Genomic DNA, 22,663 nt, shown 5'->3' on the forward strand with positions numbered 1-22,663 from the left:
AACCAAACATCCCTGAATGGAACAGTACCCCTGTAATCCTGTAATAAGTTTTCAGCTGATCACTAAATCAGAAATAAGATCATGCATAAAAATGTGTACAAACAAACTAATAACAAGTGCTTGCTATATACCAATATGGCACGTTTACAAAAATTTATAAACTGGTTTCTACTTTTACTCTAAGTTTCAAACTACATATAAACAATTAATCAATTCCTATACAGAAAATTTATCACTCGACTTTCAGACATTCTGCTTGAGGTTGAATCCTCATTCCTTCGTACCCAGGTGCTGTAACTCTACGAACTTCAATGTACAAGAAATCAAAGAATGTGTTAGTTCTGTGCAGTTTTATATGATGAACCATACAACATTTCTCAGCTATCAACTCTATAGTATTTCGAGTTGACATAGTGTTCTGCATCCCACAAAAATGAACCAAATGTGAGTGCTTCCAAAATCAGCAATCTCAATCCAAGGAGAGTAACCGAAACAACTTCATCATTCCGTGTCTTCAATATTTTTTTACCCACGTCAGCAATCCTGATATCTGGTAGATCAAACAAGGCTTGCATCTGCTTTTCTATCAATGACATAGCTTCCTCTGATATTAGAGTTGCATAGCTTTGAAAAGTTTCTCTATCCATGTCCTCGACATATGACCTTAGGTTATAATAGGACTCACCATTAACCTTACTAGGCTTTTGTACATCTTTATCAGCTGCGACTTGAATGAGTGAATCTGAATCCCATGGAGAGCCTTCTGGAAATGGATTCTCAAATCTGGTCCAATTACTAAAGTCCTCAGGAATAGTATTCAATGCTCTCTCAAGTTGGTATCTCTGTTCAGCAATTCGAAGAACATGCCCATACATCATGGAACCAGCATACAGCAATCCAAGTTCCATAATGCTGATCTCAATATTAGTCAACGTGGGACCACGAAGTTGATCATGTATCACAGCATACAAGTGGCCTACTATCAAATCTTGTAATCCCTTCGAGTGTACAGATCTGAGTTTATCCTCTTGCAATGGCCAGAATGCCACATTGCCAACTGAATTTGTCGGGGTTCTTTTCGAAAACATTGAGATGTTTTTTTCCACGAATCTGTGTACAATCAAGCAGTACATTATGTCCACTACATATCTTCTCCTTTGCTTTTCACTTCTTTCAATTAGTTTCCTGAAATCATCATACTACAAAACTCAGTTTACTTATGTCTAGTCAGATCAAAATCAGAGATCAAATGAAGGAATACATCAACTGCACAAAAGCACTCAAACAAAAAAGTTACTAAAAAAAAAACACAGCAGTTGCTATAGATGTCTAGTGTAGACTCTTGTTCATTCATCTGAAAAGTATGGGACATCAATGTAAGAAAAGCACCAGTATTAATACTGAGTTAAGAAGATTCCTGTTGGTCTAACCTGGTGGGAATGCCACGAAAAAATGCAGAATGAACAAAGAACCAGGAAGACGAAACTAAGGAATGAAGGATGAGGAGAGAGGAAAAGGACGTACACAGGTTTGGAAACCTAGTCACAAGGGCGCAAAAAATTGTCTAAACTAAGCCTGCTGAAGTAAGTGTGAATGCTACCAGATGCTCTTGTACAAAAATCGGTTTAATGTATTAAAAAATCTAACCCTCATGGTACATTTTGCATGAAATATTACACGGCCAACACAATGTAAAAAGAGAGAAGTGAGGTAGAAAGGGTAAAAGGAAGTTAACGTAGTCTCATGCAAAAATAGTATACTCTGTAGGTAACTACCACAGTCCACAGCAAGCAGAAAAACCAAATTGGTTGATGCAAATGAATGTAAAAATTATTGTTGCAAACAGACTTCATTATATTATATTAATATTCTTATTGCTGAAATGATGTCAGTAATTCTGAAATATTTAAAATTTTAAATCTTGAATTCCCACAATAATTTTTGCTTCCCACAATGCTCGGCTTTTCCAAAACACTTTCTCCTACTTTTTTATACCCCAGCACACCACTTGTCAAGCATTGACTGACCCAAAAACAATATGACAACCATTCTCCATACCACATTCCAAGCATTGTTTTTCTTTTGTTTGGGGAGGGTGCCCCAAAACACAAGCATCACCCCCACCCCCCTTTTCTTTTAATTGGGCAACACATCCACAATGATGGAGAACCCAAAAAGAGGATAGAGAGTGCTTTTAGGCACCTTTGCTCCCTTGCATTGAGAATGCTATTAAAGTAGGCAACTTTGGATTTCAAAAGAAAGTGAATATAGCAAGATGAAAGCCAAAAGTTACTATTTTAGCATTTATGAGGATGATGTTAACTTTACTTCAATAAGATGATAGGATTTCAAAAATGACAGGAAAGGAAAAATATACTTGTATAGGTCTTCTTCAGCTAAAAATGGCGGAATCGATTTGGGTACGTCAGCTCTCTCAGTTCGCAGATTCACAAGCTCCTTGTCAACAGCTGCAAGGAAGAGATGTGGGTTTGCTTGCAATATCTCGGTCAGCTGTCTCCCAACATAAGACTCCAAGGAAACAGGAGCAATAGGTTCCGAATTCTTTCCAGAATGATCGGAAGCTCTCACCAAAAATCCACTTGACTTGCTGTTATCCAGTCCTGTGGCAAGCTTTCCATTGTAAAACAAATTACAGCCCTGCATATAATTAATGATCCAAGAAATGATATATTTGGAGTCACTGAGAGACTAACATTTGCTCAAATAAGCAGAAAATTTAGGATTATGGGTTTCCAAACAAGAAACTAACAGCCTACAAAACTAAGCTAAATCTAAGTTAGATAGAAAACAAATTTCTGATGTTACACGTAGTAATGCAATTTTGAATGTTTTCTCCACTACTCCACAAACAAAAAGTACACAGGCCTGTTAACTTCAGATCGATATAGGTTTAGGACCAGTACAAGTGCTTTATTCAAACTTTACAGTTAAACTCAGAATGCCCATTTGCAACAGCAAAGTAACAATAATTTGCTCTCACTCTTTCATCATCCTCAAAGCATTGAATCAAGGATCTTCTGCGAACTACAATTTTATTTGAACAATATCAATGTTCCAATTCTTTGCCTCTCCCTTTTAACCTTTTTTATTTCTATTTTTTTGATGATTTTTTCTTCACAGGCAAGAATCATAGATGGCTAGTTCCTCGACCATTCAATCTCCCACATGTTACGGGTATCTATTTCATGGACATGTAGAAAAGGCTATGCAGATAATATAACCACCTAACCAGCATTGCTTTGAGTTGGCTGCAGTTACTATTTGCACAGGAATTAAGGAGGGTAAAAGAACAAGTGTAGCAAAGTGGTTTTGTAAGAAAAAGTTGTAAAGAAAGTGCTGCATGAGGGGCAGGGAAAGGTGAAAGTGGAAAGATCTTTAACAAAATGGATAGAGAGGAAGTGTCATCAACTCAAAGGAATGGATGAAAACAGAAAATGTAACCCAACTCAAAAGGAACTGAGGTTAATAATAAATAGTAATCAAACTTTGCAACAAAATTGGAAGCCTAGATGACAGGATGCAGAAAATTAGATTTGCAGCATTTGAAGTTTTGAAGAAAACCAGAAGAAACGGATTTTGAAACAGCCTAACTGATAAACAGGAGTTAGTAGAAGCAAAATTTGATTACCAGAAAACATGTGGCCTCATTTATGAGCAAGTGGCCTGCAACTCATCATTCTTCATGACAATGAAGGTTGCAAACAAGTTCTAGATAACTAAGACCAAATGAACACACTTTTTTAAGGTAAAAAAAACCATAAGATCGAGTTTTGGAACAGACACTTTACATGATGGGTTGCTAGCAGTGATTACTGACTCATTTCTCTACACTCCTAAAGACATTGTGAACGTCAAAAGTTTTCACAATGGTGATCACAGCAATGAGGTTGGCAGGTATATACTTCAACACATTATTCATAAAAATTAAACTCAGCAGGAGTAGCTTAATTGATCAGGCATCACCAATACCACATGATTTGTCAAAACTAGACAATGCACCATAGTTACGTTTCCCCATACAGGTAGTCTCAAAGACACTGAGCTTGTACTCAAAAGTCATAGACTCATAACCCTTAGCCCAAATCTACTACACAACAAATTCTCCTCCACTCATCGGTCATCTAAATCGCAAGTTAGATTCAGCGAATATGCTTCAATCAGCCAAGCAATATCCCCTACCTCTATACATTTCTATGCTACTACAAGGATATAATTATCATCCGATTGCTTTCAAACTCTTTATGATCAATTGCTCTTATCAACTATAATGAAAAAAAAAAACTGCTAACATTATCAAATAGCAATATCTAAATTCCACTAAGATAAAAAACAATTAGCTGAAACAAAATCTTACTTCCTTATAGCTAAATTATAAAGGAAATCTTAAAAAGAAGAACAATAGTAGACAATAATAATCATATGAAAGAAAATGAACAAATGCTTGGAAATAATAGATAAAACAAGAAACCCTTTAAATTCAAGATTACAATTTACAAGACAGTTGTTCAAGGTTAACCATCAATCAACTAATGCAAGCTTCCTTTTATACCCACGACACGAATTCGATACCAAGAAAGCGAAAATTGAGTTCAATTTTCAATTAGATTTTGCAAGATTCTTACAAGAACAGACCCACCATAATCATGATACATATTACATAACCTTTGCACATTCTAGCTTCTATATATATTCCAAACACTCCCTCGATACGAAATTAATTGTCACGTCGATAGTGTAATTTAACCTCGTAATGTCACATAGAATTCGGGCCAATTAAGGGTGTAACAAATAGGAGTATAATACAAAACAAGATTCTAACATTTTCAATCAATAAATAGAAATAATTCTTTTGAACTACTTATACAGTGCCAAAATGCCAAATAAAGACAATTTTAACAAACATCAACTAAAAATAACTACAAAAATTAATCACAAGATTTTTTATATTTTCCTATTACAGAGAGAAAACCCAGAAAGAATTAGATTAAACATGCATAAATATTAACATTAAGAACAATCAAAATGCCATCAAATTACGTAAAATGGGTAATTGAATCAGTGAAAAATACTGTAAACTTACTTTGTTAGAGATTGCAGAAATAGGAAGAAATGAATATTTGTATTCTAGAATTTTCTTGACTTCAAGTGAACGATGAGAAGCAGTTGATGGTAAAGCTACCAAAGCGTCGGAAATTGCACCGGAAACCACCATTTTTCTTAGGAGAGAGAGAGAAGGCGTCGGAATTAGTGAAGATTTTGTTGGAGTGTCGAAAATTCTAAAATTTTGGATTTTTGTGTGAGAATCTCGTTTTTGTTTTTGTTTTTTTGGGTGAAATGAGAATCTCTTAAATAGGCAATGATATTTGCGATTTTGCTTATTACACACATTTGACGTAACTTTATCACCCAATAGACCATGTCATCACACTTTCATAAAGAATAAGCAAAAAAATATGCATTTTCTTACAGTATTATTATTTACTTTTATATTTATTTTTATTATTTGAGATGAGATTCTTAGCTAACTATTAAAAAAAAATCTTAGGACTTGTTTTCTTCCGATTATTTTCAATTCAATTCCTAATTTTCTTCTCTCATAAAATATTCAATTCAATTCAGTTCAGCTCCAATCAATTCAGTTCAATAAATCAGAACAGGCCCTTAGCTTAGTATTTAATTGAAAATAAATATCAAGAAGCGTTAAAGTCCGTAAAGAATACGTGATCTCACATGTGTATAAGTATAACATTCATCACCCTATGACACAATAGTGATTTATTTTATTTTTTTTATTAGAGAGAAAAGAGAGATTTAAAACCTGATTATCTACTATATTTCTTTTTTAAAATTATTGAATTTTTTTAACTGAAATTAAATTTTCTAAATTGAAATTATTTTTATTGAACTTGCTTTTTGGGACTTGCCCCTCGTATTCACCAAAAAAAAATAAAAAAATATTGAAGTGAACTTATTTTTAATAGGGCCTAAAATAAGATTGGTGAATTCTTACAAGCAAGCTTTTGTTTGTATTTTATAGAATCAACTAGTCGAGTTCCTTATGTTACAAATTCTTAAATGGACCTGGTTCACACTAATTTATTGTGGACCACTAACATTAGAGAAACTATGATTGTTTTATTAATACAAAAAAATGTCACTATAATAAAATAAAGGTCACTATGTTGAAAATAAAAGTCATTTTGGTAATATATAGGCTATAAGAGGTTAATTTTTTTAATAAAATATTAAATAAGGTCAATATTAATAATAAAGATCACTATGTTAAAATAAGGGTTATAACGTCGTACTTCAAGTTCACAATTGTATTAAACATTATGCAACTTTTAATAAAGGTTACTATGTTAAAAATAAGGTTACTATGTTAAAAATAAAGGTCACTATGTTCAATATAATGTCAGTTGCGTGTGTATAAACTTCGGGTCCACAATAATATTATTGTGAACCAGGTCCACGCAAGTATTTTTGTCCTTATGTTATTCTATATGTTTAATGGAAACATAACACATAATAGGAATATTCATTTCATAAAATGACGAATCTAGGAATTTGCTATGGACTAGGCGAGTATTTCAATTTAAGAAAGTGTAGAGATGTAATAAAATAGTGTTAAGCATTTTCAGTTAAGAAAATATTGCAATTAACAAATTTAAATAAAAAATAAAAAAAACTTAGGTAAGGAGAACTGGAGAAGGACCTCGAGTCCTTGAATGACTGAAATCTCTCACAAGTCCACTTGACAAGCTAGGCCCTTTGGAAATGGGGGAAGGACATGGGAGCCCCTAACCCCAAGTTAAAGGCATAATGTCAAAAGAGTGCATATAGGAGGGACTTAGCAACAAGCGTTACGAGCTATGATTTCTCGGATTTCAAAAAGAAAATCGAAATCCCAACAAAACATTAGAATGGTATTACATCAATTCCATACCATTAAAAAAACACTTCAACCAAACATCCCTGAATAATACAGTACCCCAGTATTCCTGTAATAAGTTTTTAGCTGATTACTAAATCAGAAATAAAATCATGCATAAAAATGTGTACAAACAAACTAATAACAAGTTTTTTTTTATTCAAATGAGGAAAAATTCCAATCACAAGAAAAGAAAAAGAAAAGCATAACAAAATACAGAACAAGAACAAACCAAGCAACAAAAAACACTACCAAAACAAAAAACAATGAAGCTAAGGACAAACTAATAACAAGTGCTTGCTATATACCAGTATGGCATTCTGCAGTTTTACAAAAATTTATAAACTGGTTTCTACTTTTACTCTAAGTTTCAAACTACATATGAACAGTTAATCCATTCCTATACAAAAAATTTATCACTCGACTTTCAGACATTCTGCTTGAGGTTGAATCCTCATTTCTTCGTACAGGTGCTGTAACTCCTCGAACTTCAATGTACAAGAAATCAAAGAATATTTGTTAGTTCTGTAGTTTTATATGATGAACCATACAACATTTCTCAGCTATCAACTCTATAGTATTTCGAGTTGACATAGTGTTCTGCATCCCACAAAAATGAACCAAATGCGAGTGCTTCCAAAATCAGCAATTTCAATCCAAGGGGAGTAACCAAAACAACTTCATCATTCTTTGTCTGCAACTTTTTTTTACCCACGTCAGCAAGCCTGATATCTGGTAGATCAAACAAGGCTTGCATCTGCCTTTCGACCAATGACATAGCTTCTTTTGACATTGACTCTGCATAGCTGGGAAGAGTTTCTTTATCAACGTGTTTCACATATGAACTTAGATCTTTATAACAGGGCTCTTCAGCTAAGTATTCAATGAGTGTATCTTTATCCCATGTAGAGCTATCAGGAAGTTTTAGCCATGATCTCTCAAGCCGGAATCTGCGTTCAACAGTTCGAAGAACATACCCATTGACAATGGAATCAGCATAAATCAATCCAAGATATATAATGCTGATCCCAATATTAGTCACTATGGGACCAGGAAATTGGGACAAAAGGTCTTCTATCTTATCTTGTAATCCCTCAGGGTGCACAGATCTGAGTTTATCATCTTGAAATGGCCAGAATGCCACATTGCCAACTGAATTTTTCAGACTTCTTTTTGAAAACATTGAGATGTTATTTTCCACAAATGTGTGTACGATTAAGCAGTACATTATGTCCACTACAGTTCTTCTCCTTTTCTTCTCAGTTCTTTCAATTATTCTCCTGAAATCATCATAATACAAAACTCAGTTTACTCATGTGTAAGAAAACCTTGTCACAAGGGCGCAAAAAATTGTTTAAATTAAACCTGCTGAAGACTTAAGTGTGAATGCTACCAGATGTACATGTTCTTGTACTAAAATCGGTTTAATGTATTAAAAAATCAAACCCTCATGGTACATTCTACATGAAATATTACACGGCCAACATAGTGGAAAAAGAGATAAGTGAGTTAGAAAGGGTCAAAGGAAGTTAAAGTAGTCCCATGCAAATGAATGTAAAAATTAGTGTTGCAAACCGTCTTCATTATATTAATACTCATATAATTGAAATGATGTCAGTATTTCTGAAATATTTAAAATTCCAAATCTCGAGTAGTTAATATATTAAATACGAAGTATATTGTTTGATAACCTGTTATAAATTGCAGAAATGAAAGTGACTTTGGGTGAATTACAAAATATTTTTTGCTTCCCACAAGCCTATTCCAAAGCACTTTCCCCTGTCAAGCATTGAATATACCCAAAAAAAAATATGACAACCATTCTCCATGCATTGTTTGGGGAGGGTGCCCCAAAACCCAAGCAACCCCCCCCCCCCCCCCCCCCCCCCCTCCTTTTGTTTGTTTGTTTTTTATTTTTTATTTTTTAAATTGGGCAACACATCCACAATGACAGAGAGCCCCAAAAGAGGAGAGATAGTGCATTTAGGCACCTTTGCTCCCTAGCATTGAGGATGCTCTTAGAGTAGGCGACTTTGGAATTCAAAAGAAAGTGAATATAGCAAGATGAAAGCCAAAAGATACTATTTTAGCATTTATGAGGCTGATGTTAACTCTACTTCATGGTCTTCATCAATCATAAGATGATAGGATTTCAAAAATGACAGGCAAGGAAATATATACCTGTATCGGTCTTCATCAATCATATCGGTATGCTCTCTCTCATTTCTCAGCCTCACAAGCTCCTGGTCAGCAACTTCAAGGAAGAGATGTGGGGCTGCTAGCAATATCTTTATCAGATGTCGCCCAACTAACGACTCCAAGAAAAGAGGAGCTATAGGTTTTGGATTATTTCCAGAATGATCAGAAGCTCTCACCAAAAATCCACTTGACTTGTTCTTGTACAGTCCTGTGGCAAGCTTTCCATTGCAAAACAAACTACAGCCCTGCGTATATTGATCAAAGAAATGATATAATTGGAGTGACAGAAAGACTAACATTTACTCAAATAAGCAGAAAATTTAGGATTATGGGTTTCCAAACAAGAAACTAACAGCCTACAAAGCTAAGCTAGTCTAAGTTGGTTAAATATATAGATAACAAATTTCTAATGCTACATGTAATCATGCAATTTTGAATGTTTTCTCCACAAACAAAATGTGCACAGGCCTGTTAACTTCAGATTGATATGGGTTTAGGACCAAGTACAAGTGCTTTATTCACACTTTACAATTAATCTCAGAATGCCCATTTGCAACAATAATTTGCTCTCATCACTCTTTCATCATCTTCAAAGCATTGAATCAAGGATCTTCTACAATTTTATTTGAACAATATCAATGCTTCACAGGCAAGAATCATAGACGGATAGTTCCTTGACCATTCAGTCTCCCACATGCTACAAGTATCTATTTTATGGACATGTAGAAAAGGCTATGCACATAATATAACCAGCGTTGCTTTGAGTTGGCTGCAGTTACTATTTGCACAGGAATTAAGGAGTAGGGTAGGAGAGCAAGTGTAGCAAAGTGGGTGGTGTAAGAAAAAGCCGTAAAGAAAGTGCTGCATGAGGGGCAGGGAACGGTGAAAGTGAAAAAATCTTTAAGAAAATGGATGAGAGAGGAAGTGTCATCAACTCAAAGGAATTGACAAAAACGGAAAATGTAGTCCAGCTTAAAAGGAACTGAGGTCAATAATAAATACAGTAGTAAACTAGTAATCAAACTTTGCAACAAAATTGGAAACCTCTAGATGACAGGATGCAGAAACTTAGTTTTGCAGTATTTGCTAAGTTTAAAAGAAACCAGCAGAAACGGATTTGGAAACGGCCTAACTGATAAACAGGAGTTAGTAGAAGCAAAATTTGATTGCTAGAAACATGTCGCCAATCCATCATTAACTTAATTACATAAATACCAGAAAAGCATACAGATCTTTCATGACAAAGAACAGCAACTTAAGGTTGCAAACAAAATCTAGATAACTAAGACCAAATGAACACACTTTTGTAAGGTAAAGAACATTATCATCGAGTTTTGAAACAAAAACTTGACATGGTAAATTGCTGGCAGTGATTACTCCCTCATTTCTCTCTACACTCCTATTGACATTGTGAACATCAAAAGTTTTCACAATATAATGGCAATCAAAGAATTGGGGTTAGCAGGTATATACTTCACAACTTTACTCATAAAAATTATACTCAACAGGAGTAACTTTATTCAGGCACCATTTTTATTCATTAGAAGAACCCCAAACTACAAAACGGAAAACATGCAGAGAACACCAATACCACATGACAGTCAAAACTAGACAATGTACCCTAATTTCCATATACAACTAGTCTCAATGACACTGATTTTGTACTCAAAAGTCCTAAGACTCATAACTCTTAACTCAAATCTACTACGCAACAAATTCTCCTCCACTCATCGCTCATCTCAATGGCAAGTTAGATTCTGCAATATGCTTCAATCAGCCAAGCAATATCCCCTGCCTCTATAAATTTCTATGCTACTACAAGGATATTATAATATCCGATTGCATTCACACTCTTTATCTGTCGCTCTTATCAACTGTAATGATAAAATAAAAATAAAAACAAACAGCTAACATAATCAAATAGCAATATCTAAATTCCACTTAGATAATAGACAATTAGTTGAAACAAAACCTTACTTCCTTATAGCTAGATGATAAAGGAAATCCTCAAAAGAACAATAATAATCATATGAAAGAAAATGAACAAATGCTTGGAAATTATAGATAAAACAAGAAACCCATTAAATTCAAGATTACAATGTAGTGGTTCAAGGTTAACCATCAATCAACTAATGCAAGCTTCCTGTCATACCCACAACACCAATTCGATACCAAGAAAGCGAAATTTAAGTTCAATCCTCAATGAACAGAAAACCCACCATAATCATGATACATAACCTTTGCACATTCTAGCTCTGCACATGTATTCCAAACATTCCCTCGATACGAAATCAATTGTCACGTTGATAGTGTAATTTAAGCTCGTATAATGTCACATAGAATTCAGGCGAAGGGTGTAACAAATATATACTGTATAATATAAAACAAGATTCTAACATTTTCAATCAAAAAATAGAAATAATTGTTTTGAACTACATTACAGTGCCAAAAATGCCAAATAAAGACAATTTTAACAAACATCAACTAAAAAAATAGCAGGAAGAAATTACTACAAAAATTAATCACAAGATTTTTATATTTTCCTAATACAGAAAGAAAACCCAGAAAGAACTATATTAAACCATAAATATTAACATTCAGAACAATTAAATGCCATCAAATTACATTAAAATGGGTTGTTGATTAAGTAAGAAATACTGTAAAAACTTACTTCGTTAGAATTTGCAGAAATAGGAAGAAATGAATGTTTGTATTCTGACATTTTCTTGACTTCAAGTGAACGATGAGAAGCAGGTGATGGTAAAGCTACCAAAGCGTTGCAAAGTGCACCGGAAACCGCCATTTTTCTTGAGAGAGAGAGAGAAAGCGTCGGAAGTTGTGAAGATTTTCTTGGAGTATAGAAAATTCTGAAATTTTGGATTTTTGTGTGAGAATCTCGTTTTGTTTTTTTTTTTTTTTTTTTCCGGATGAAAAGAGAATCTCTTATATAGGCAATGATATTTGCGATTTTGTTATTACACACATTTCACATTTAACGTAACTTTATCAGCCAATAGGCCATGTCATCACAATTTCATAAAGAGTAAGCAAAAAATATGTATTATCTAAATATTTTATTATGAATAATAGGAAAAATAAAAATAAATAATCCCATATTTGAGATTGCTTAGCTAAGTTTTAGGTTATAAAAATATTTGAAGTGAATGCGTAATAGCAAGAAGCGTAAAATGAGTAAAAGACTACTATCTCACATACTTCACTTCATTTTTTTTTATTTTTTTTTTTGTTGAATTGGAATAAAATGAATAAAGACCACATTATCTCATATGTATCATTTCATCTTATTTTTGTTGAATTGGAATAATTTTTTTTACCGATTTTCACTCATATTTCATTTTCAAGGTTATTGATTTTTATTGAACTAAAATTAAATTTACTAAACTAAAAATTGTTTTTATTAAATTGAACTAAATTATATTACACTAAAATTTAAGGTGAAGTGAACAAAATCTAAGATAAGATTGGTGAATTCTTATAAGCTTTTGTGAGTATTTTATAGAATTAGGTTGATAATGGAAACATGACACATGTAATAGGAATATTCAATTTATAAAACGGCAGATCTAGGAATTTACTAATAGTGTTAAGTATTTCCATTGAAGAAAGTATTGTAATTAAATTTTTTTTTTTTTAAAAAAAAAAAAAGAACCCTTAGGTAAAGGACCTAAACGAACTGAAATCTCTCACAAGTCCACCCTAACAAGCTAAGCCTTTGGTAATGGGAAGGACGGGGGAATCCCCAACCCCCAAGTTAGAGGTTGGCGTTTCATGTTCAGATATAGTATTGGTAAGCTGTCCATCCCACCCCATCCCACCCCACCCAAAAAAAAAAAAAATATATCAGTAAACAAGACATTATGTCAAAAACCATTCATATACTGCCATAAATTGCCACAAATATTAGCAGCAAAGGTGAAAAGTTGAAGCTATAACTATTTAATCCTAGAGAAGAATCATGCCCTTTTAACTAATAAGGGCATGGCAAACAAGACAAAAAAAAATCTTCCATATACAGCTAAATTAATGGTACATTATCTTCCTCAGAAATATATTTTCTGTAAGCCGCATTTAGGGCAATCAACTCTTGCAGTATCGCTATTACTACGTCTTCTACCACAATACAAATGGGAACCTCGGCATGCCACGATATCACCAACTGCATACTGATCCCAAAAATTTGAGATTTGCCAAATAGGATGTTATAAATAATCTGTAACAAAAAGGACAGATTTTGGCAAATTTGACTTTATGCAGACTGCAGAGAGGTATGCTAATGACTTCAAGTAACTACTAGGTTAGCTTATGCTTCATAAAATTTTGCTGAAGCAGAAGGGCAATGACTCAGATCTTAGCGACCACTCTAAATTTGATCTGTTTTGCTGCTCTCCTTAGTTTCACTAATCATATGACGTTCAGCTCGGTTAGATCCTAAATCTTCTGGATTTTCACCAAGTCTCTCCTGCAGAAGGGAAAATATGATTATTTCCTTAAAAGCATATACTAAAGATAGGCAGGGGGAAGTAAACAGGTTTACATGGTTCCAAGTTATCATATTTTTATATGATGATTTCCAAAAGCCAACTTCTAAAAATCATGGCATAGACAATGAAAGAGAACATGCACAAAGCCACATGACTGTCATAACAGCACTTCAAACCTAAAAACATAGATTGACCAACCCGGCCATCAAAAAACCACAAATAGCACATAAACAAAGAACTCAATCCAATCCCAGCGAAATTTAAGTGGAAATATCAAAAGCCCACTTAAAAGTTGGTACATGAGATCAATTTTTTTTTTAAAAAATGAACTACCCCATTAACCTTTTCCTAGTGTCTTAACCACAACTGATACAACATCTTTGGTACTTTAGCTTGGGTACTTGTTACACGGGTAAGTGTTAAAGTGTGCAACTCGACTAATTTGGAAATATCCCATGAATTTGGCCCAAAATGAAGTGTCTAAATAACCAGACCCATATTGCAGTGTCGAGGATCTGAGCGGTTATTTGAGGTGAGATGAAAAGTCAAAATAACATATAAATATTAAAGAGTATAACATGTCAGCTTTGCTTCAACAGATAATTGGCATCTGTAAAATGAACATTTCATTCTACAAAAAAAAACTGAGTAACATGATCTCTTGAAATGGAAGTCCAAAGTGGTCTTGTTATTCAAGTGGATAGTCTCCCTACTAGCCAAATACTAAATACAATCATCTATTTGGCACTAGGATTATACTTAGGGCAAGTAAACCTCACACTCAAAAATGAACAAGCTACAAATTTCTGGAAGATGAACTATGTCAATTAATTCAGCTCAAGTACAATTTCTTCCAGTCACTAGATATAACTTAATGAACCATGTCGTATAAAGGAGGTTCAAGAAGATGAATTAATATGCCTCAACAATGCCAGCAGCAAAAGAAGAAAAGAAAAAAAAAACATGGAAAGTGATCTAAAAGTGTTCCCTGCTTTTTAAGAAAATTCCTTGAAGTTGAAACAAGGGAAGACAAATACACGTTAGACAATTGATCACCTTGACAATACACATGCAAGAATGATGACAAAAAACACACAATCTCCATACTGAAATCACAGCGACACACAGTCAGACCCCAATCATGACTTAATAATTGATATACTAAAAAATATTATCAACTAATCACTAGGAAACATATGAGAGTGACATATCACCTTAAGTGCAGTATTTTCAGCCAGGAGCTGCTCATAATCACTCCTGATGCGATTAAGTTCTGATCTAAGATTAGCATTTTCTTCTTTCAATCCTTCAGCACGCTGGGCCAACTCATCACATTCAGCCTGAATTCCAATTTCAAGAAAAAGAAAAAATGGAACAATATTGTAAGATTTGAAACCATTATAACCATCATGAAAGAAACTGGGCCATTTGCCCATTTCACTATAAAAAATGATGAGCAATGCCCTTGCCTGCTTACGCAGCCTGGATCTACGAGCAGATTCCCTATTAGACTGCTTACGTCTCTGCCTCTTTAGTTCCCTCTCATCCTACAGGAAACAAACAACAATTTAGGTAAGAACTCATGAGGTCAACAGTTAAATACTAGTAACAGCCATTACAGCAGTAGAATGGACAGTGATAAAAGAGACATGCAAGTTAGGCATCGTTAGATAAATAGCAGAACTCCAGGATACTTCAAGCACCCATAGACAAGCAGGTATAAAGTAGTTCAGCAGTTCAGCCTAAGTCATGGCATCCCACAAGGAAACAGAGATACCCTTATGCAAAACAACCCCCTTTCCCTAAAGGCAATACCAATACAATGTTGACATACCATCAAAATCTAGTGAAGGCCAAACATGGAAGAAAAAAATAGTCTAAATCTCTATAAGTTATTGGGACCCAGTATCAGAAAAATCAACCATCCATTCTATTATGCTCCACTGTCCATCCAACAATTCAATTATGTTACTGTCATCAAAATCACTAGGTCTCTCAGGTTTAAGCACAAAAGCCAAATAAAGTCATAGAGAAAAGCAGAAACTAAAGTGATCATCCACAAAATAAGAAACTAAAATACCAGACACCAGCTCTAAGAAATAATATCCCCGAAAACAAATCCTAATATATGTAAATGAGATAATAGCTCTATTCCCAAACGAAAATCTTACTACACAAGCAGGCTAAATTTTCCTCCCTCTAGAAAAAAGATCCAAAGTTCTCTCTCACATTCAAGAATATATTAAAAACCTAAATGCGGAAACAACAATTCGATTTTATTACCTATAAATATGAGATTCTTTAGCAATTTGATTATACCTTTACAAATAAGGAAGTATAACTTCTTTTTTCCTATATATAGCTCCAACAGGGACAGGAAACAGGAAAACAAACTTTAAAGAAACTTGTACAGCATGGATTTGGCAAAAATGATTAAAATATATTAACTCTGAATACAGTGTTATAATCAAAACAAGTAGTCACAAATAACAACCAGAAATGGCAACAAAATCCCAGAAAAACACTATTCGATAAAACAAGATCTGATTTTTTTAGATTTATTAAGCAATTGTTGTATTAGTTGTCTCTTGGACTCTGGGCGATCACATTGAGCAGCTGTTTATAAAAAAAAAAATAAATAAAAAAAAAAAATAAAATAAAATAAAAAAAAAAGAGTTGCTCTTTTTATTCCTAAGCCCTTGCTCTAAATTTGGATTTTATTTCAATTTTTCTGGGATGAAATTTCAAAATAAAATTGGAGGATGCCAGTTTACCATACTTCATGATTCAAAAATATCACCAAGTAGAGGTTTGAACGTACCCATTATGACTGACAGTAGCCACTCATTTCAAGATGTCTTGGGGGACAATCCCCAAGCATATCCAACCCAAAAGACCAAAACTAAAGGTGCCCGCACTTCAGAGACTTTACTTAAAGAGATTACAGAAAATACTTGGCCATTATGAGACTTCACACTTCAAGTTTAAAAAGGCCTTTTGAATTGATCCAAAGAAGGTAAAGACTTGGAAACACAGAAGATGTATTTCTAGTAAATGGAAAAGAGGCAGCTTACCGTTTGGCAAGGCATATTAAGCTAGATAAAATGAAATACTATCCAATAACTTTAGAATATTAACTCTCAAAATTTAAGTTCAATCTACCTATAAACAACAAGAAAAAGAAAAAACATACAAGCAACTAGGCAAGTTTCGAAGTAGCAGAAAATCAGATCACAATCTACACAATATATCAAAGAAAATACAATCCCAGCAAATACAAAATGATATCATCTCTAATTGTATGACATAACTGTGCACTGAGCAGGTTGTTTAAAAAAAGATATTAAGGGCAAATTCCCATTGCTTCCTTGGTATTATTAATTCAAATTCAATATAGGAGAACCTGCGATCTTATACTCTTCTAGATATAATCTGTTGGGATTTTCTTTGCGCAAGTTAAAAAACCTCGGAGTTTTCCTGTGGCTATAGCAAAATAAGGCCAAGCCTCACTATAATAACCAAAGCAAAATGCAAGGGTAGCTAGTACAATTGTTGTTAGCCTTTAAAGATAGTATTCAAACTCTTGAACAAGCTGAAAGAGCAAGGAGGCTAAGAAACACAGAACACACTGCTTTTGATGGTCCAACTCTCCTAACTTCATAAATATACATATTTTAAGATAAACAAGTCAAACTAGGATTTATTCACAAAAAAAAAAAAAAAAAAAAAAAAAAAAAAAAAAAAAAGTCAAACTAGGAACCCTTGCACATCCAAACATTGCCTACAATTCGTTATTTAACAGTGTTATGATAGTAAGTTAGCAGCAATTATCAGAAAATGTATTGGCGGGTAAGGGCTCATTCGTCAAAGTCGTTAGTTTGGATTTTTTGTTATTGGTTTTTAAAATAATGATGATAAATTTGACTAATTTGTTAATCTTTTTTTATGAAATATATATCATGACTTTAAAAATTTAAATAAAAATAAAAAATAAATAAAAAACTGAACCACAGTAATGCCGAACGGACCCTAAAAAAACAAAATATAACAGTAATACTAGCAAGCAAAAACAATAACCTAAACCTGCAACCAAAGCTGTGACTGTAAGTTATCTCGTGATCCAGCTGGAACAATTCCTGTAGCAACTGGAGCTGAAGGAACCTTTCCTCGCATAGCCGGAACTGGAGAAGAAGCAGCACCCCAATAATCCATTCCAATATTTAAATTCGTAGCAGGTCCTGGAACAGAAGCTGGAGCACCAGGTGCTGTCATTGGCACCATAGCCAATGCGTGATTCACCATCGTATGAGGCGCATTTAATACACCATTCTGAGCAGCAACAGAAGAATTCCCACTTTGAGATGCATCAGCTGCAGACAAAGGCAAGAAAATAGAACATTTTTTTAATAACAAAGAACTAGCATGCGTCAAACTAAACAATCAAACTGTGGCTACGTTTTACCTTCTTGAGCTTCTTGTCTTTCTCCAGAGTCCTGTAAAAAGTAAAATAGCCTGGTCAGGAATAGTGATTGGAAAGACACTAATGACAAAGAAAGAATTAAATACAAAGTTTGGATTAATATTCTCATTTTTTTTCAACTCGCCTAACAGAATATTGGGTTTTTTTTCTTCTCGTATGTGATTGGTGTACAAATTGAAAAATAAGGCAGCTAAAAGTTAACATATGGGCCCAAAAACCATATCGTAATAGGAATAATTAAGTTACACAGTAAATAAACCCTCGAATAAAGAAGCATCAAAGATCCACACAAAAAACTTGCAAAACGTTTATGAATTAAGAAAAACCTCATATGAGGAAACATAAATGACAATAACCAAGGTCAGTTATTTATTACCATGTTTTATAAATATTTTGCATCTTTGAATAATTCACTAGGCTTAAAATAAATAAAGAAAGGCACACATATAGTCTCAGGTCATAGAAAAGGAAACAGAAAGCCTTAAATAAGTTTCCTAATACATACTTAATACCTATACAAGCAATAAATGAGTACCATCAAGAAGAGGCACAGATGTATGACCAGACATGAACAAAAGAAAAAGATATCAAAGAGGCCAATACAAAAACAGGCCACAGTTGACCCCCCTATTACTGCATTAAAGCAAAATATAACAATATTCATGAAGATACCAATTTTCATTTGAAAAATACAACCACGTTAATCCCACTGACTATGATGATCTTCATGAAGTGTGAAAGAGATAAAACACTGGATTCTATGCTACCTGGACATTCAATAGTGTCAGACATGGATACAGTATTACAGTGTCTGGCCAGGATAAATCTAGGAGCACACCCATGTAAGACACAGATACACCAAAATATGTTAAGCATCCAAGTAACATAGCAGGTATCAAAAAAAAAAAAAAAAAAAAAAAAAAAAAAGTTTATTGGAAAAAATAAGACCATATTCTACAGTGATTTGATACTCTACAAATAGTCTCTACTTGCATTAAATATGTAACGTAGCAGGTATCAAAATATGTTAAGAATCCAAGGAACATGGCAGGTATCAACAAAGATAAAAAAAGTTTATTGGAAAAAATAAGACCATACAGTTTATTGGAAAAATAAGACCATATTCTACAGTGATTTGATACTCTACAAATAGTCTCTACTGTGCATTAAATAACAGCCACACCTTAATTTGACAGAGATTTATAATAAAAGTTTCTACATATTATTTATATGTGAAGGTAAAGCAACACATTCAAAAGTATATACTCCCACAGTATTGCAAAAAATCTGTTTTCTAATATCTCTAAATCTGCTCCATGCAAGATAGCTATCTATTTTAATTGTCAATAAAAGAGCTTAAAGTGTGCATCTTGCATGGTAAGAAATATAAAGGATCTATTACATTTTGCGAATTTGCGTCACTTCCTTCACTTGAACCATCACTTGCACTCTCTGCACTGCAATTCCATACACATTTATAGTTAGCTGAAGTCACTATTCAGGCAGTGCTGTCATGCACAAAGTGATCAATACATGAATTAAAACAATGAAACAAATAGAAAGTCACCAGGAAATCTTGTTAGTTAATGGCTAAGGTTTTTATTTTTCTCAAACACTAAGTACCTCTAAAGCAGGAAAAAATGGAAGAAGAAAAAGAAGAAGAATAAGACAGACAAGCTAAATGAGTGTAGCCTCTGATCTTTCAAGAAATTAAAGACAAACAATGAGAGCTGATAAAGGTTACTTCCAAAATACCATCAAAAAAATAGGTAAAGAAGAAGGCAGGAGAGGAAAAGGCAAAATGTTCAGAAGACGAAATTTTTGAAGAAAGTTAAAGGTGCTAAGGCTAGATGATCCATACCTTTTTGAACAGGCGCCATTACCAGCAGGGCCTGTTGATTTACCTTCTTCGTTATTTTTGCCTGTGATCATATTTAGACTGCCCAGGCTACCTTTTGATCTTTTGATTGGCAACTTCTCTTTACCCTCGGTGTGTTTACCATCCACTTCAGCACTTGCAGGAGTATTTCCCTACAAAAGAAACATCCTTATAATTCTTACCCAATCAAGAGCACCATAAATTGAGAGAACATACTTGCAGCATATAATCAAAAATGCTAAAAACTCACAGGAGCCTCAGCCACACCATTGGGGGACGGCATTGCAAATGGGCTAAAAGGATAAGAACCCTGAGGTACAAAGCTAAGTTACATCCAAATACTTAAATGTCAAAACCATAAATGTAGATATGGAGAGAAAAAACATAAACCATAGTTACCGGAGGCATAGATGGGTGAGCATATAAGCCACCATGAGGATACATGGCCATATAGGGATGCGGTGGAGTACCATATGGAGGCATCATGTGCTATGAAAAGTGAATTGTACAAACAATATTAGAATCTCGGCTATAACCAGCATATATAAAAAAAAAAAAAATTTAAAAAAAAAAACAATGAGATTCTCAGCCAATCAATATGATCTTTTACATATTTCAATACAGCTCAGACCCCTGCCCCAGAGCTTAAAAGAAAAAAAAAAAATCTTTCACATCAAAGTAGACCTCCAACGAACAACAGCAATTGCAAAAGCAACATCACAGAGAAAAAAAGGTTTAGGCATGACAACAAATAACATATAACTGATATAAGACCCATCAATTAAAAATTGGAATTGATCGGAATACCTGTACACCCCACATGTAGGGGTGAGCTTGGGGACTAGATGCCAAGAAGCCAGGTGGTGGTGGGATAGGTGAGTATGCCTGTTTAACAACAATAATAAAACAACGGCTTCTTCAGCTAACAAGCGATCAAGATCAAAAACTAGTGTTACTCAAAATCAGCATTCCACACCAAACCCATGTCACTCAAACTCAACTACAAGTGTTGGACAAGATTATGCGTTCAGGTGTCAAATTTAGCAATTTTTCATGGATATTCTACACATTTAATAATCCAAAACAAAATAAAATATGAAGTAACCATTTCCATGCCATGATTACCAAGATCCAACACAGGAAAATGAGTTGAAATAGCATCCAACAAGACAAGGAATGTAGCAACATGATATCAGTACAAACAGAGAACAAGATGAGCTACAAGACAAATTCAAAACTCAAGTTTCAGCATCTTTCAATAAATCAAATTCCAAATTAAACAATTGAATACAAAACGGGGAAATAACCCGAAAAAGGGAGGCACATTCTATGATTCTATAACACACCTGAAACCCGGACCACTCGGGATTCACAGCCGCGGTGCTCGTAGCCGAAGTCTGCTCCTATAACAACAAATTACCAGGACAATGCAATTGGGAAATTAAGTAAGGTCTGAAACAGCATTGTAAGCTTCACAACAACATCCCACATTACACACCGCAACAAGATCCAAAAATTAACAGGAAAATCTTACTTGCGAGCTAACCGCAACCGGCGTTTTCGGCTCCTTGGCTGGTTTATCCGTTTCACTTTCACCCATGATTCACAATTATAATACCAAACTCCACAATTTCATTCTATAAACGTAAAATTAATCAAATTAACACCAAAAAAACAAAATTAAACTCAATTCTCAGAAATTTAACAGAAACAAATTAAGGAACTTACCCAAAAAATTAGCTGAACTCGTCGGAAGAATCAAACCAAACAAATCAACTCAGCTAGACAAAAAAAAACAAATTTTAATGTCAAATCAAAAACCAAATTAGGTATAATTATGAATTGGGAAATTAATTCAATGTGAATTTTGAGTAGGAATATCGAATTGAGAGAATCAATAAGATCAAATAAAAAAAGGGGGAAAATTGATTGAATTAATTGAAATTAGGGCTCGGTTTCTGACAGAAATTGGGGGAGACGCAGACGGGGGTCAATCAAGTTTTTGTCGTTGTGGCAAGTCGTTGTCGCGTAAGTTTTTTAGTGAGAGAAAAATTAACTCCTCCTTCGGCCCATTTCTATCAACCAAAAGCCCAATTTAACCCATACTACGCCATGGTCCTAGCCCAATTTGTTTTGACGATAGATATGATAAGAAATAATAAATACTTCATTCGTTATATATTAGTTGCAACTTTAAAATTTTTTATATCTTATAAATAATATCTCAAAATTGTAACTAATAATGTATTTTATGATCCTTAATAACGGTTCATCGGAGCTTAGCTCCAACTACATCTAGATCCGACTAGGGTAGCACACCTGACTTATGGTGGATTAGTCTCCCAATAAGAGTTTCTACATATGGTGTGAGCTCGAACCCGAGGCCTCCCTTAAGCGAAATTAAGTTGCTTATCACTTTTTTTTTTAATAGCAAAAATATTTCATTAATTAAAAGTCATACGACATCTACAATATAGATTCGACGTTAACAAATACATAAGATATTGAATCAAATAAATTTTTTCTTCATAAAAACTACGATCGTCTAGTAGATCCTACACTGTGGAACATCTCCCGCTTATATCGTTGGAAAATACAGCCTTGTTGGAGAGGCAATCTAACGATCTTTTGTAGCCGTGAGGATGTTTTTT

The 22,663-nt window shown here is 34.0% G+C and overlaps 3 protein-coding genes across 4 annotated transcripts; all 3 read right to left on the bottom strand.

Moving 5' to 3' along the window:
- Positions 1-377: 377 nt before the first annotated feature.
- LOC145566995 (UV-B-induced protein At3g17800, chloroplastic-like) lies at positions 378-5,233 on the bottom strand. The gene is made up of 3 exons (XM_081626237.1): positions 5,102-5,233; positions 2,378-2,658; positions 378-1,110 (listed from the first exon to the last, which is right to left on the bottom strand). Exons 1-3 carry the CDS (start codon positions 5,231-5,233, stop codon positions 378-380), a joined length of 1,146 nt encoding a protein of 381 aa, XP_081482363.1.
- A 2,278-nt stretch (positions 5,234-7,511) lies between these two features.
- Positions 7,512-11,954, bottom strand: LOC145566996 (UV-B-induced protein At3g17800, chloroplastic-like). The gene is made up of 3 exons (XM_081626238.1): positions 11,823-11,954; positions 9,134-9,396; positions 7,512-8,232 (listed from the first exon to the last, which is right to left on the bottom strand). Exons 1-3 carry the CDS (start codon positions 11,952-11,954, stop codon positions 7,512-7,514), a joined length of 1,116 nt encoding a protein of 371 aa, XP_081482364.1.
- A 1,079-nt stretch (positions 11,955-13,033) lies between these two features.
- On the bottom strand, positions 13,034-22,045 carry LOC145567943 (bZIP transcription factor 16-like). 2 transcript variants are annotated; one of them, XM_081627372.1, is made up of 13 exons: positions 21,741-22,045; positions 21,547-21,649; positions 21,359-21,415; positions 20,820-20,897; positions 20,412-20,501; positions 20,263-20,322; positions 19,995-20,164; positions 19,536-19,590; positions 18,116-18,146; positions 17,737-18,023; positions 15,123-15,200; positions 14,868-14,993; positions 13,034-13,631 (listed from the first exon to the last, which is right to left on the bottom strand). In XM_081627372.1, exons 2-13 carry the CDS (start codon positions 21,610-21,612, stop codon positions 13,533-13,535), a joined length of 1,197 nt encoding a protein of 398 aa, XP_081483498.1. In that variant the 5' UTR covers positions 21,613-21,649; positions 21,741-22,045; the 3' UTR covers positions 13,034-13,532. The 2 variants fall into 2 exon arrangements, with proteins under 2 accessions (XP_081483498.1, XP_081483499.1); XM_081627373.1 differs by lacking the exon at positions 21,359-21,415.
- Positions 22,046-22,663: the final 618 nt, after the last annotated feature.

The sequence above is a fragment of the Chenopodium album genome, chromosome 11 (assembly GCF_948465745.1).
Source record: "Chenopodium album chromosome 11, dcCheAlbu1.1, whole genome shotgun sequence".
Lineage (NCBI taxonomy): Eukaryota > Viridiplantae > Streptophyta > Magnoliopsida > Caryophyllales > Amaranthaceae > Chenopodium > Chenopodium album.